The sequence below is a fragment of the Garra rufa genome, chromosome 25 (genome assembly GCF_049309525.1).
Source record: "Garra rufa chromosome 25, GarRuf1.0, whole genome shotgun sequence".
In the NCBI taxonomy this organism is placed as follows: domain Eukaryota; kingdom Metazoa; phylum Chordata; class Actinopteri; order Cypriniformes; family Cyprinidae; genus Garra; species Garra rufa.
The window spans coordinates 7,962,304-7,979,471 of record NC_133385.1 but is presented as its reverse complement, the minus strand read 5'-3'; the positions used below and the strand labels follow the sequence as shown (position 1 = coordinate 7,979,471).

Sequence of the window (17,168 nt, the reverse complement as noted above, 5' to 3'; positions counted from 1 at the left end):
GTGAATGGGTGCCGTCAGGACAAGAGTCCAAGCAGCTGATAAAAACATCACAATAATCCACAAGCAATCCACACCACTCCATTCCATCAGTTGACATCTTGTGAAGCGAAAAGTTGCGTGTTTGTAAAAAAAAAAATACATTTTTAAGGCATTTTAACTTTAAATTGTTGCTTTTTGCCAAAATATGAGTCTATAATCCACAATAACGCTTCCTCCAATATGTTGTCGTCTCACTTCAAAATCCACCAACATATTTATGTTGGACTGTTTTGACTTGTAAACAGAGCTTGATCTGTGTATATTTCTCTCCTGATTCAGACAAGAAAAAAAATTCACTGGAAAAAAGCAATGGTTTGAAGTTAAAAACATCTTAATGATGGATTTGTTTCTTACAAACACACAGCTTTTGTTAACTGATGGAATGGAGTGGTGTGGATTATTGTGATGTTTTTATCAGCTTTTTGGACTCTCATTCTGACGGCACCCATTCACATCCATTGGTGGGCATTTCTCCAAATTTGTTCTGATGAAGAAACAAACTCATTTACATCTCACATGACCTGAAGGCTAATTTTCTAACTATCATTTTTGGGTTATTATTAATTATTAATTAGCTTAAAAGAGCTTTCAGATGCTAAAATTCACTCCCTGCTTTTTGTCATAATCATAATCATTTCATTCTGTCATAATCTCCATTCGTTCTCATTTCTTGACCTTCATGGCAGCTAAATGTGTGTGAGTTCAATAAGCCTAAACTAACAAGGACACTAACTCATTAACAGATTCAACCAATCAGTGCTGCATTCAGCTCACAATTAACCAATTACTGACACAGATCATGAAAATTAAAATACGATTATTAACCCCTGTCTCTCTCCCCTCCCGAGCTGACCTCGTGTCTGTCTGTCTCTGTCTGTCTGTCTCTTGTGCTTTGCCTGCTCAGTGTTTTCTTGTCTCCGCTCCGGCTACGTCTGTGTGTCTTCAACAACATTGCCACAATGTTTCCGCTATCGATGTGGCGGCTTTTGAGCGAATTAAGCAAGAACAAAAGTTGACACCATTGAGAGGATGTTTTCCCGAAACAGATGTGTTGACAGACAGACGCTTCATGGTTTGTGCGTAAAGCTCCCGTCCGATTCAGCTCCGTCCTCCCGGACCTCAGCCGCTCTCCTTAGACTGGTGGGGATCCAGCTGGGAATATGATTTATTTAAAGGCACAGTTCACCCAAAAATAACAATTCTGTCCTCATCGACTCACCCTCATGTTCTTTACTGTTGGACACAGAGTTATTTCGAAGAATGTCCAAACTGCTTTTTTGTACAGGGAGAAAACTCCAAAAAGGACACGAAACAACCATTTTAAGAGGATCTAAATGGACACTATTGATACAATTTAATTTTGTTATTTTCTTCTGGCTTTTTGCAAAAGATTTTCATTGAAGAGTGATTTAAATCTGTGTTTTCTTTTATTGATTATGTTTTGTATTTTGTGCTTTCAGCATTTATTTATTTATTGCTGTCTGTCTGTCTGACTGACTGTCTGTCCACTTCTGGGTTTGTGCAAAAAGATTTTCAGTGATTAGTGATTTAAATTAATTGTTTTATATTTATTTTTGTTGAGCCCTTCTGACTCTAGACATAATAATACACAGTACATTTCTTTATTTTATTTTAAGTTATTTAATTTATTATTATTATTATTTTACATTTTATGTTTTTGTGGTCCACTTCTGGCTTTGCGGTTGAATATTTTCAGTAAATAATTATTTAAATTTCAGTGCTTTATGTATTTTATTTTATTTTTATTTATTTTTATTTTTATTTATTTATTTATTATTATTTTTTGTGGTCCACTTCTGGCTTCATGTGAAATGATTTTCAGTAAATAGAAAAATACTTTAAATTTTAGTGCTTTATTTAATTTTCTTATTTAATTTTATTTAATTTTTTATCTTATTTCATTTTATTCATTTTTGTTGTACTCTTTTGGCTCTAGACATAATATGCCCAGGGATTATTTTATTATTTATGTTATGATTTTATTTTATTTTATTTATTTTTTTATTTATTTTTTTTATTTTTTTATTTATTTTTTATTTTTTTTATTTTTTTGTACTCTTCTGGCTCTAGACATAATATGCCCAGTGAATGGCGATTTAATTCTTTTAAAATTTTATTATTTTTTTGTTGTTGTTGTTGTTGAGCCTCCTGGCTCTAGACATAATATTCCCAGTGAATAGTGGTTTATATTTAATTTTATTATAATTTTTCACTTTTGTGGTCCTTGTCTAGCTTTATGGTCAAAGATTTTCAGTAAGTAGTGATTTAATTTTCAGTGCTTTATTTTATTTTATTTTTGCTGAGACAATAGTGCTCTAGACATAATAGTGAATAGTAATTTAATTTTCATTATTTTATTTTATGGGCTAAGATTTTCAGTAAATAATTATTTAAATTAATTTTTTTTTTGGTCTACTTCTGGCTTTATGTAAATAGTTTTCAGTAAATAGTCATTTAAAATCCATTATTTTATTTTATATTTATTTATTTATTTTTATTTTATTTTTTTGTAATTTTTTCATGGTCCACTTCTGGTTTATGTTCAAAGATTTTCAGTAAATAGTGATTTAAATTTATTCTTTTATTTTATTTTATGTATTTTTTTGTTGTTGTTGTCCGCTTCTGGCTTTATGTGGAAAGATTTTCAGTAAAGAGTGATTTATTTTATTTTATTTATTTCTACAGTATGGTTCACTTCTGGCTTAACGTGCAAAATTTTTCAGTGAACAGTGATTTACATTTCAGATTTTTCTCAAAAAGCTATCGTTTGACTTCTGAACTTTTTAACATATATTTTATTGTTATATAAACTACATTTTGGTGTTTTTGTGTCCATTTTGGAGTTTGACAGCCGTGGTACCCATCCGCTTTAATTGTATAAATCATAATGAAATAGGAACATTCTTCGAAATATCTTTTTTTATGTCCTACAGGTTTGACATGAGGGCGAGTGGTTTGCCATTTTGAAGTGAACTATCCCTTCGAAAAGCGTGACATTGGCTGTCCCTGCCAGTCTAAAGACAGTCAGATCCTCCTGAATGTCTCTCTTTCCCCTCCTGCTCTCTGTGTTCGACTGTATGTGCCATTTGCTGTGTTCCTTTACACTATTTGTTTACTCCTTCTCTCTCTGATTTGTCTTTCCAGCGCTCATTTTCTCTCTTTCTCCTCAAAGCTTCACCTCTCTGGAAACCAAACGCTTCCTTCCTGGTCTCTTTGTCTTTCTTTTCTGTAGAACTAATCTCCAGCGTTTCTAGCTGTGTATGTGCTTTCGTTTAACTCTCCTTTCTTTCTCTCTTTCCTTCTTTCTTTCTCTGACTTGACTGACTGCAGGGTTTCTTGTCTTTCCAGGCGTCTCTCTCTCTCGCTCTTTCTCTCTCCTGCAGCTGTGCTGGTTTGGTTGACGTTTCTCTCTCATGGTTTTGTTTGACTCTTCAGTCATGCGAATAATCTTCTGCCTTTCCATCACAGAAAAAGCGTCTCTCTTCCTCTTACGCTGTCTTTTGTCTCTCTTTCTCCCTCCAGCTGTTTCCGTGTCTCCGTTTCGTCTGTATCCGTGTGCCGCCTTCATCGCTTTTCTATGTTCATCCTGTAGTCGTCTTGTTGTGTCTCTCTCTGTCTTCCTGTCTCTGGGTTTGTATCTGATCATTTAGTTTCATTCAGATGTCTGCATTTGTCCTTTTCACTTTCTCTGTCAGTCTCTCCTCTCTCTCTATCTGCTCTTTTGGCCCCTGCTCTGGTTTAGTTTGGTCCTGTCAACTAGTTCAGTAGTTTAGTCAAACATTAAAGGGATGTTTAGGGGTTCAGTTCAAGTTATGCTTGCTTGACAGCATTTGTGGAATAATGTCACTTATCACAAAAAAATAAGCCTGACTTATCTTCCTACAGAAGTTGTTGAATAAAATATGAGCTTGCTTTTACTTTATTGACTTGCTTTTAATTTGTTTGTTTATTTAAGCCCAAATATTTCATTTTTCAATTTTTTAGTCAATACACGTTTATTTGTTTTATTTTCTATGGCAGTACACATTTCATTTTGAACAAGCCATTTATTTTATGTTTTAAGCCAGATTATTCTAAAGTCAATATTATGTTGTCAATACATATTTATTTATTTATTTTCTGTGATAATACACATTTTTTATTTTATTTGTTAAAATGGACCAAATTTTAAACAAGCCATTTATTTATTTATTTATTTATTTTCTATGGCAATGCACATCTTATTTTATTTTTTAAAATGGATCAAATTTTAAACAAGCCATTTATTTACTTTTTTAAGCCAAATTATTCAAAAGTGAATATTATTTTGTCAATACATACATATTTATTTTCTCTGACAATACACGTTTTATTTATTTATTTATTTTTTGTTAAAATGGACCCAATTTTAAACAAGCCATTTATTTATTTATTTTTAAGCCAAATTATTCAAAAGTCAATTTTATTTTGTCAACGCATTTATTTATTTTCTAATACTAATATTCTAATACACGTCTTGTTTTTTATATATATATATATATATATATATATTAGGGGTGGGCATAGATTAATTTTTTTAATCTAGATTAATCTAGATTAAATCTTGGAATTAATCTAGATTAATCTAGATTAAAATGGCTAATCTGAATTCTGCTGAAGGCATTCAGAATATGTGTGCTACCCAAATAATGACTAAAAGTAAGTCTTTGAGAATGGATCATAACGCTCATAAAGCTGTTCTATGATAATTTGTTGATGAAAATAAATTATGTTCAATTAGATGTACTTACTAACTAACTTAAAATGAAATAATTTTTTCTACCTATTAGATTGTGTGTTTTTTTTAACATCAACACCTACCCAACCCATTACATGTTACACCGTACTTTTATTTTGACAGGTTGCCGTGACGTTTCTGTGTATACAGTATGATATGATGCTAGTTTCCTCAAATGAAACGGTAAAAGTGACACTCACAGCAGTTTGGGAGATTGAGTTTATCTGTTCATGTGAGATGAAAATGCCAAAAATTACCGGGAGCGTCACGTGTGTTTCAGTATGCGTGTAGTAAAAGCTCGTCTCCGCAATGCACACATACAGCTAGGCAAACAGATTCAAATTAAAACAGTCTTTTTGCATTTCAGTTCTCACATACACTAGTCCATATCGCGATATGAATTAAGTGACAGACCAACAGTTGATTTATGAATAAAAGAAAAAACGACGAATTTACGTGGTTTTTGCTATAGTAGATTCGGTTTTTATGAATGGAGGACGACGCGATCCCGTCTGTGTTTTGGCGGAGGAGACTTAAACGAGCGACCATATTCTACAGTCTTCGGTATACATCCGCGTTAAACTGTCAAGGTGAAAGTCATCATATCTTGCGTAGTTTAGACCCAGCTCCCAACCCAAATTTGAGAATAGATTAACGCCGATATTTTTTTTTTATCGCGCGATAAGAGTTTCACGTTAACGCAGCACGTTAACGCCGATAACGGCCCACCACTAATATATATATATATATATATATATGAATCCAATTTTAAACAATCCATTTATTTTTTAAGCCAAATTATTCAAAAATCTATTTTGTTTTGTCAGTACACTTTTATGTATTTATTTATTTTCTGTGGTAATACACATTTTATTTTATTTGTTAAAATGGACCAAATTTTAAACAAGCCATTTATTTATTTATTTTTAAGCCACATTATTCAAAAGTCAATTTTATTTTGTCAACGCATTTATTTATTTTCTAATACTAATATTATAATACACATTTTATTTTATTCTTTGAATACTAATATTCTAATACACGTCTTGTTTTATTTTATATATGGATCCTATTTTAAACAATCCATTTATTTTTTAAGCCAAATTATTCAAAAATCTATTTTGTTTTGTCAATACATATTTATTTATTTATTTATTTATTTATTATCTGTGATAATACACATTTTATTTTATTTGTTAAAATGGACCAAATTTTAAACAAGCATTTATTTATGTATTTATTTATTTATTTATTTATTTTCTATGGCAATGCACATCTTATTTTAATTTTTTTTAAATGGATCAAATTTTAAACAAGCCATTTATTTATTTATTTATTTTCTATGGCAATGCACATCTTATTTTAATTTTTTCTAAATGGATAAAATTTTAAACAAGCCATTTATTAATTTTTTTAAGCCAAATTATTAAAAAGTGAATATTATTTTGTCAATACATACATATTTATTTTCTCTGACAATACATTTTTTTTTTGTTAAAATGGACCAAATTTTAAACAAGCCACTTATTTATTTTAAGCCAAATTACTCAAGTCACATTTATTTATTTTCTAATACTAATATTATAATACACGTCTTATTTAATTTTTTTTCCGAATACTAATATTCTAATACACGTCTTATTTTTTATATATATGGATCCAATTTTAAACGAGCCATTTATTTTTTAAGCCAAATTATTCTTAAATTTTGTTTTGTCAATACACTTTAATTAATTTATTTATTTATTTATTTATTTATTTATTTATTTATTTATTTTTGTGAGAATACACATTTTATGTTATTTGTTAAAATGGACCAAATTTTAAATAAGCCATTTTCTTTGGTTAATACATGTCTTTTGTCATATTTTATTTTATTTTAGTTTAGTTTTAAGCTAATAATCATTCAAAAGTAAATTTTATTTTGTCAATACATATTTATTTATTTATTTTCTATGGCAGTATTTTTTTTTTTTTTAAATGGATCAAATTTTAAACAAGACATTTTTTATTTTTATTTTTTATTTTATTATTATTATTCAAAAGGCAATTTTACTTTGTCAACACACATTTATTTATTTATTTGACAATATACATTTTATTTTATTTGCTAAAATGGACCAAATTTTAAACAAGCCATTTTTTTTCATTTAGTAATGCATATTTAATTTTTATTTTTATTTTATTAAATTAAATTATTTTCAGTGACAATACACGTTTTTTTTTTTCATTTATTTATTTTTAACCTTTGTTATTATTATTTTTTATTTCATTTCATGAAGAGCGTAGAGATTAATGAAAATTATTTTCACTGTCAATACACATTTTATTTTATTTTATTTTTTTACCTTTGTTATTATTATTATTATTTACCTTACCTGTGTAATGCATTTTTTTAATTGAACGATGACTCCTTATATACACATTATTTATTTATTTATTTATTGAGTAGAGTCTGTGGCAATACACTTTCATTTTAATTTATTCCTTAAACTAAGTAAAAAAAAAGTTTGTGTATCAACAAACATTATCTATAGTGGAGCATTGAGTTGATAAGATAACTATTTTCTGTGGTAATAAGCATTATAACACAAATGCCTCTCAATCAACTTTGCTTGCCCTGAACCCTTAACATTCCTTTAAGTAGATTTTCCAGTCCAGGCCATCTGCCCCAATCCGACTTCGGACACCAACCCTTGGAAAAAACAACGGACCGCACCGTGACGTGATGAATTACCACCTTTTATGTTTGCTGAGATATTAACAACCCTGAATATTTGGCAGTTTATGGTGTCTTTTGTATTTTCATTTTTACTTTCGGCTGTGCTATAAACTGAAGTAACATTTTGTCCCACAATGTTTTTTGTGTTCTGTAACAGGAAATGTGTAAAAGTTTCAACTGTGTGATTTTTCTTTTCTATTTCTCTGTTGTGGCTTTATTTTATTGTGTTCGAGCGTTCGAAAGGAAAACGCATTCTCATGCTTGTTATTAATTTGTCTTCTTCATATTCTTGTCCGTTTCTAAACTTTGTGCCGAAGCCGGTCAGAATAACTCGAGTCAGCGCTCGTAGAGGTCAAAAGGTCATCTGGGTTTGAAGGTTTGATTCTGTGGCAAAGAGAAAGAAACGCAGGGCGAGTCACACACGACTGGTATTTTTAGTGATCTCTGTTTGTCTCTGTCTGTTTCTCACCCTGCAGTAGGAATATGGGGAATAAGCCAGCCAACAGTCCTAAGGGTCAGCCGCCAGACGCCGACGGCCATTCCTCAGTGTCTGACCTTGCCAACTCGCTCACTGGAGACATGGTGATGGTAGGACACAGTGTTTGCATGTTGCTTCCCAGTCCCAAACAGTCTTTGATACTGCTGTGCATCACATTGCAATGATAGGGTGAAAGTCCTAACTGATTTAATAGGGCAGACATTGATAAATAGGTGCTTTTTTAGCCTTTAAATACCTGCTGAGTGTCTTAAAACTCTTAAAGGGATAGTTCACCCAAAAATGAAAATTAGCCCATGATTTACTCATCCTCGAGCCATCCTATGGCAATACACGTTTTATTTTATTTGTTAAAATGGATCGAATTTTAACAAGCCATTTTATAAAGCCAAATTTTGCAAAAATCTATTTTATTTTGTCAATACACATTTATTTATTAATTTTCTATGGCAATATTTTATTTTTTTAAAATGGATCAAATTTTCTACAAGCCATTTTTTTTAATTATTATTTTTAAGCCAACTTATTCAAAAGGCAATTTTATTTTGTCAATACACATTTATTTATTTATTTATTTATATGACAATACACATTTTACTTTATTTGTTGAGATGGACAATTTAAGCAAGCCATTTTTATCTGGTTTAAATTATAAGACAAATTACTAAATTAATTAATTAAAATATAATAAATTAATAAGATATTTATTATTGTTATTATTACTATTATTAATGATTAGTATTGTTACGATTGTATTATTATATTAATTAGCTATTAATAAATTATATGATATGTATAATATAAATAAATGACCATATTAATAATTATAATTATAATTTATTATTTAAATAATTCAATAATATAATTAAATCAATTTAATAAATGAATAAGATATTTATTATTCTTATTGTTATTATTTTATTATTATTATTATTATTATTTAAAATATTTTATTAATAATAATATTATTACTTTTTTACTACTATATTACTAATTAATAAAACAAATTAATAAATGATATGATATATCTTATATAATAAATTAACTTAATAATAATAATTTAACATTAACAAAATAATTTATTATTATTTAAATTATAAAAATGACTAATAATGGTATTAATTAAAATGTAATAAAGATATTTATTATTATTACTTTTAAATACATGATTATTAATAATTATTATTACTCTTTTATTACTATATTCTTTTAATTAATAAAAATAAAAAATGATTATATCTTATATAAATACATTAACATATCAATAATATTAATTATCAATATTATGTGTATTATTAATAATAATGATAATAATAATAGTGATGATGATGATGATGATTTAACATTAACAAAATAATTTATTATTATTTAAATTATAAAACAAATTACTAAATTATATTAATGTAATAAATGAATAAGAGATTTATAATTGTTATTATTATTACTAATTATTAGTATTATTACTATAGTATTATTATATTAATTTTATATTAATAAATTAAATGATATTATATCTAATATAAATAAATTACCACATTAATAATTATAATTTATTATTATTATAATTACTCATTAAATTAAGTACATTTTAATAAATGAATAAGATATTTATTATTGTTATTATTAATTATATAATAAATGATATTATATATGTAATATAATAAATTAACATAATAATAATAATAATTTAACATTAACCAAGTAATTTATTATTATTTAAATGATAAAACAAATGACTAAATTATGATATTAATTAAAATTTAATAAATACAATATTCTTCTTTTCTCTTTTTTATCTGTGTTGGAAAAGGGCTTCAATAGTCTTGTGATTTTCGGCTGTTTGACTTCATTTTGTTTTAGTCCAGTGGAAAGAAAATACACTTTCAAGCCTTTTATTGTGCTGTATCTATTTGCATCTACAGTATATCCTTAAGATTTTTACAGAGGTGTTTGTTCCTATATCATTTAACTGATTTTAAACTGCATTTTATTCCTGAAACATTAAAAAAAATTCTCAGTCTGTTGACAGTATTTTCTGATTTATAAAGTGTTAAAAATAGATAGTGTATGCAAATCCTCTCTGTAAAAACCTCCAACTCTTTATATGTCAACAATCTGAATCTGGCTTTATCCAATGTGTCAGTTCTGGAAATGTATGCAAATTAGTGCATATTTAATAAGATAATGAATTAATTTACATTATTAAAACGACATTTCAGAAAAGTTGTAATACAAAAGATATGTGAGATTCTTACTTTAATCAATCAACTGGGAAAGTATAGTGAGATCTGTCTTGCCCTAAATATCTCAAGACATGTCTGTGTGTGTTTGTGCTTCTCGATCAATAATAACAGCAGGCGTCTCTGAATTGTTAATAGGAAAACAACAAACTCTAGATGTTTTCTACTAGGTCTTTGGTTAGGCTGAGGTGTTCATGCTTATGTTTTTGGTCGTTCATCTTTCTTTCTCACACTGTCTGTAGTTGTCTCCGGGGTCGGAAGACGACGACCACGAAGGTCCAGTGAGCGAGAAACTGGGCAGGATTCAGTTCAGCTTGGGCTACAGCTTCCAAGACACGACTCTGACGGTGAAGATCCTCAAAGGTCAAGAACTGCCCGCTAAAGACTTCTCTGGGACGTCCGACCCCTTCGTCAAAATCTACCTACTGCCCGACAGAAAGCACAAACTCGAGACCAAAGTCAAGAGGAAAAATCTCAACCCTCACTGGAACGAAACCTTCTTGTTTGAAGGTCAGTTGGGGGTTTAGGTCATATTTAATCCCAAATAATAATTATTATAATAATTTAAGATTAACAAATTAATTTATTATTATTAGATTAGAGAACAAATGACTAAATTATTATATTGAAATTTAATAAATGAATAAGATATTTATTATTGTTGTTATTAATATTATTATTAAATTATTAAATTATATAAATTAGTTATAATTATTATTAATGGAAAATAAATAATAATTAGTAGTAGTAGTACTATTTTATTACCATTTTATTTTAATTAATAATTCGAATTAATAAATTATATTACATTATATTAATATAAATAAATTAATATATTAATAATAATAATACTATTATTATTTAAATTTTAAAATAAATGACTTATGATATTACGTATTTATTATTAATTATTATTATTATTAAAATAAAGTATTATTGCTGTTAATAGTATAACTATAGTACTTAAATTAATAAAACAAATTAATAAATATTATATTTTATATAATAAATTCACACATTATTATAATATTAATCATTTAATTATTTAAATTATAAAACAAATGATTAAATTATATTATTAAAATGTAGTAAAATAAATAAGATATTAATTATTGTTTTTATTATTATTAATTTCAAATAAATGATTATTACTATTATTACTATATTTAAATTGATAAAACAAATTAATAAATAATTTGATATTATTTCTAATGTAAATGCATTAACATAATAATACTTGTTATTATTATTTGTATTATAAATAAGGATGATGATGATTTAACATTTATCAAAATATTTTATTAAATTATATAATTATATAATCAATTACTAATTATGCTGTTATGTACAATTTATTAAGTTAATAAGATATTTATTATTATTATTATTATTATTCATTTAAAATCAAGTATTCTTATTAATAGTATTATTAATAAAACGAATGAATAAATTATATAATGTTATATCTAACATAATAAATGAACATACTGCCGATTAAAATAAAAATTATAATTATTTACTTCAATATTTATATATATATATATATATATATATATATATATATATATTAGGGCTGTCAATCGAATAAATTTTTTAATCGCGATTAATCGCATGGTTGTCTTGAGTTAACTCGCGATTAATCGCACATTTTTATCTGTTCTAAATGTACCTTAAATTAACACTTTTTAAAGTTTTTAATACTCTAATCAACATTGGCATGGATGCTTTAAGCAAATATGTGTTTATTATCAGTGAAACCATACTTGACTAGACTAACTTGTTTCAAATGTCATAGATGTTTTTCAAATAACTTGTTCATGTCTATTAGACACATGAAAAAAAGAACATAGAAACACCAGGTTCCCATTACTTCTCTTTCTTTGCACTGAGCAATTTACTTACACAAGCCTGTTTACATTATTTGCAGGACAGGGCAGCTCACTTCTTCTGAACATGCAAAATCTACGTTTATTATTACATTTGTTTGCCTCTAGGTGCCCACATACTGTCATTTGATGCAGCCAAGTTCTCAACAAAACTGTTTCCATTGTTTTGATGTAATATTTCTGTTATCAGACAACCAAAGTAATATGAAATCCTGAATTATGATCATGATTCAATCACTGAAAAGAATCATTTACCGGCATCTGGACATAAGTCACTATTCCCTGCATTATTATCGTTGTTTTTAACTTCCTGTTTGAATGCCTTCAGGATCCTTTGACTTTTTAGGAGTTTAGCCATTTAAAGTTATGTGATCCCAAAAACCTGCTTCTTTTATGTTTTAATGTATTGTTTTGGTGATTGGAGAGCCTGGTCATATGCAAATGCGCACTAGCACGACTTTCTGTTTCTATTTGGCGTGCTATTAACAAGCTGAAATTAACTTTGGCGTGCATATGATATGCAATTATGCATGTGTTTGACGTGCATTTAATACGCCGTTTTCGCGTGCATACTCATATGTGGCTTTACGCATCAAGCCCACAGCACCAATCCTAACGTAGCCCGACTCCGCTTGCATTCATTAAATATGGCAGAAGTGCCGGTGTACGCAAAAGGATAAAATACAGAAGTACCTGCGTACCGGCCCACTTCAAGCACTGGAATGAACATAACATCTGTTTTAACCGAAAGCGCTGCTCCACTGCCGCTCACTGAACACAGCAGACGCAGATATGAAGAGAGGGAGGTGCGCGCGCATTCATTGGGAGACCTCACGCACGTTCAGCAAAACCGAAGAGCCTCAGAAACTATATTGGGTTTGTCCAATTATGTGTTTATGTATTGTTGCTAGACACTTTTCGCTAGGTTGGCAGCACTGCATCCATTTCTTTAACTATGGGCTAGGTAGTGGGTCAAACAGAAATGCGCGCGTTAATAAAATTAGTGCCGTTAAAATGAATTTGCGTTAACGCGCTATTAACGCGTTAATTTTGACAGCCCTAATATATATATATAATCAATGAAAAAAGGCCCTTAAAGTACACTGCCGAGACTTAATACAATAATGAGAGGGGTTTTTTTTGTTGTTGTTGTTTTTTTTTTACATGACACTAATGAGTATTTGGGAGGGGAATATGCTTAATTGTCAAGGGGGAGAAACGTCACAATGCAAAAATGTTCTGGTTTTATTATGCAAAACGAAGTATGTCCTGTTTTCATCACTCCATCTCCTCAGGTTTCCCGTATGAGAAGGTACGGGAGCGAACGCTGTATCTCCAGGTGCTGGATTACGATCGGTTCAGCCGTAACGACCCGATCGGAGAGGTCTCCATTCCTCTGAATAAAGTGGAGCTCGGACAGCTCAAGACGTTCTGGAAGGATCTCAAACCCTGCAGTGATGGCAGCGTGAGTCACTTACTATACAATATAATCGATACTGTGCTATATAATAAATCTTCTGAGGCTTTACAGTAGATTTGTGCAAGTAATGATGGCATTATTTTCTGAAAAACCAAGTTTGTGTGTGTGTGTGTTGTAGGGAAGTCGTGGCGATCTGCTGGTGTCTCTGTGTTATAACCCCACTGCCAACACCATCACTGTAAACATCATAAAAGCTCGCAACCTCAAAGCCATGGACATCGGGGGCACCTCAGGTACACGTATAATAACAAACACACGGGCTGAGATCTCATAATCGATGAATAGCTGCAAATCTCATTTGCTCCCTCTGGTTCTCTGATTGGCTGTAGACCCCTATGTGAAAGTATGGCTAATGCACAAAGACAAGCGAGTGGAGAAGAAGAAGACGGTGACCATCAAACGCTGCCTGAACCCCGTTTTTAACGAATCCTTCCCTTTTGACGTGCCCGCACATGTTCTCCGAGAAACAACCATCATCATCACCGTCATGGATAAGGATCGACTGAGCCGCAACGATGTCATTGGAAAGGTGCTTCCTTTGTAGTTTTAAGAGTGTTTCGCTGAGAATGTAGTCCTTTAGACTTCAAATATGTGGTTTGATAGTGTCTTTTTGAAAATTTGCTTCAATGTTTTCGGAGATGTGAGCTCCAGAGCGTCAGCGTTTAGTGTTCATTAACCTGCCAAGAGCAGCCTTACATCAGTCAGATCTTCTAGAATTTGCCGCTGGCTCTGATGTCTCTGTAGTGGTTAAACATGAGAGGTCATTAATTTTGGGTAAATCTAACAGGTAGTCTTTGGTCTCATTAATCTATTATTTGTTCCAGAACAAATAGTTTTGCTTATATTATATGTAACTTCAGTGTTGTAGATCAGAGCGCTGCCTTTGTACTTTTGACTGAACTGCCCAGCAACTTTTATCATGGCTGCTGTTGTTTAATAAATATTATTATTCAATAATATTTTATAAAATAGTAGTATTTAATAATAGTGTTTAATATTGAGAAACGGTGTGTGTTCACATGATTTTAGTTACATCGTTCTGCCATTAGATGGCGACAAGAGTCAGCAGTAAAGATTTTATATTGAAAGAGACTGTGTAAACAAGGAAGTTATGTTTGCTTTCAACAACACCTTATAAGACACAGCCACTTAACAGATGAAAGGATAATGCGACAAAGATAACGCTTGACATTTAAACTAATGTTTTAGTGTGAATATGAGATTGAATCACACCCACTCAGTCCATCTCTCTTTCATAATACTCACTACATAATACAAAGAACTAAAGTGACATTTTGGAATTGGTAACAAAGGCTTGGGCTCAGCTGTTGAACTGTCAACTTGAGATTTGAACCTGTGGCGGAAGGAAGTAGTTTGCACAAAGAGGTTTTTAAAGACACTCCTTTGTGGTTTCTTATGTATTTACACACTCTTGCCTTCAAACTGTTGTATAAAAGCAATATTACACGAGTAGCAGTGCGATATGGCTGTATATCGGCATGGTTGTGATTATATATGTGTGCCAGTTGAGGTTGAAAGTTTACATACACCTTGCAGAATCTGCAAAATGTTAATTATCGTACCAAAATAAGAGGGATCATACAAAATGCATGTTATTTTTTATTTAGTACTGACCTGACTAAGATATTTCACATAAAAGACGGTTACATATAGTCCACAAGAGAAAATAATAGTTAAATTTATAAAAATGACACCATTAATACTGTGTTGTTACCTGAATGATCCAGAGCTGTTTTTTGTTTAGTGATAGTTGTTCATGAGTCCCTTGTTTGTCCTGAACGGTTAAACTGCCCGCTGTTCTTCAGATTTTTTTTTTTTTTGTATTTGAACCCTTTCCAACAATGACTGTTTGATTTTGAGATCTATCTTTTTACACTGAGAACAATTGAAGGACTCATATGCAACTATTACAGAAGGTTAAAATGCTCACTGTTGCTCCAGAAGGAAACACAATGCATTAAGAGCCGGGGGTAAAAACTTTTTGAATTTGAAGATCATGGTAAATTTACCTTATTTTGTATTCTGGGAAACATGTAAGTATCTTCTGTAGCTTCTGAAGGGAAGTACTAAATGAAAAAAAAAAGATATTTAGGCTAAATGTACACATCCTCATTCTGTTCAAAAGCCCCCCCCCCCCCCCCCCACCTATTCTGCAATAGGTGCATATGAGTCCCTTGGTTGTCGTCAGTGTGAAAAGATGGATTTCAAAATCATACAGTCATTGTTGGAAAGGATTTAAATACACAAAATTTTTGAAAAACCAAAGAATTTGTGGGACCTGAAGGGTCATTTTTTATAAATTATACTATTATTTTCTCTTGTGGACTATATGTAAACGTCTCTTATGTGAAATATCTTACTCAGGTCGGTACTAAGTAACAAATAACATGCAATTTGTATGATCCCTCTTATTTTGGTAAAATGATTCACATTTTGCAGATTTTGCAAGGTGTATGTAAACTTGCGACATGGCTATATTAGGGTTGGGAATTGGTTTGATATCCATGACATTCGATTCTGTTAGCGATTCTTGAATTTGTTCACTGTTGCACTAAAGTCCTTTGACCGTGTTTCCGGCACCAAACCAGCACGACAACATAAAATAGTGTTCTTCAAAACTACTAAAGGAATCGTTAATGGAATCGTTCAGGAACCGGAATCATTTAGCGAAATTGAAAACAAGTCGTAAAGTTCTTTATGATCCCCTACCTGCTTTTGAAAAGAGTAAGAACCCTGCTGTGCCTTTCAGTCTTGTTTACCATCATCTCTTTCTTTTTCGTTTTCTCTCTCTCAGATCTACTTGTCATGGAAGAGCGGTCCCGGCGAGGTCAAACACTGGAAGGACATGCTGAGCCGGCCACGCACGAACGTGGCGCAGTGGCACGCCCTCAAAGCCTGATTCGCCCTCTCCATTTCCCATTTTCCCCTTCCTCGAACCCCATTTGACCTTTGACCCGAAACCCCGTCCTTATGCACAAGACTAACTTGCTGCCAGACGGCACAACACGGGTACTTTTAGCCATCCACTCTTGTAACCTTTAACCTTCGAGCTTCTGTCTCCTACAGTCTCTCCTCCGTCTGGTAACATGTAGTACAAACGCCTGCTTATTAGCTAATCACGCCAACGGCTCTTTTGTGCATTAGCATCCGTTCTGGACTCTGGGATAGTCGCTAAATCCAACAAAGCCATGCTACTCGCTGCAACTACACGTTACCAGGATGTTGTTTCCTTCCTGTTTTTGTTTTTTGCAGCCCTATTCCCCCGTGTTCCTCGAGCTGGAGAGGTCTGACATCTTTCGGATGTGTGAATGCATCACCTCAGCCCCGTCCCTCGCCTCATTCAACCAGCCCCTACGTCTAGACCCGGAGGCTCACGGGAGCTCATTTGGCAGCCTTTAAATTGGCCACTGCTGAAACGGATCGAGTCGCAGGAACTCTGGGAGTTGTATTTTTCCAGGTCTCAGACGACCCATGCGAGTCCAACGGCCCCGGAGGGCCGCGGTAATT

General features: G+C 31.1%; 1 protein-coding gene across 1 annotated transcript; it reads left to right on the top strand.

Annotated features, from left to right (window-relative positions):
• The first annotated feature begins 8,021 nt into the window (after window positions 1–8,021).
• Window positions 8,022–16,968, top strand: syt7a (synaptotagmin VIIa). Its single transcript, XM_073831553.1, has 6 exons — window positions 8,022–8,126; window positions 10,517–10,784; window positions 13,456–13,625; window positions 13,759–13,873; window positions 13,970–14,169; window positions 16,456–16,968. The coding sequence occupies exons 1-6, from the start codon at window positions 8,022–8,024 to the stop codon at window positions 16,558–16,560; spliced, it is 963 nt and encodes a 320-aa protein (XP_073687654.1). The 3' UTR covers window positions 16,561–16,968.
• Window positions 16,969–17,168: the final 200 nt, after the last annotated feature.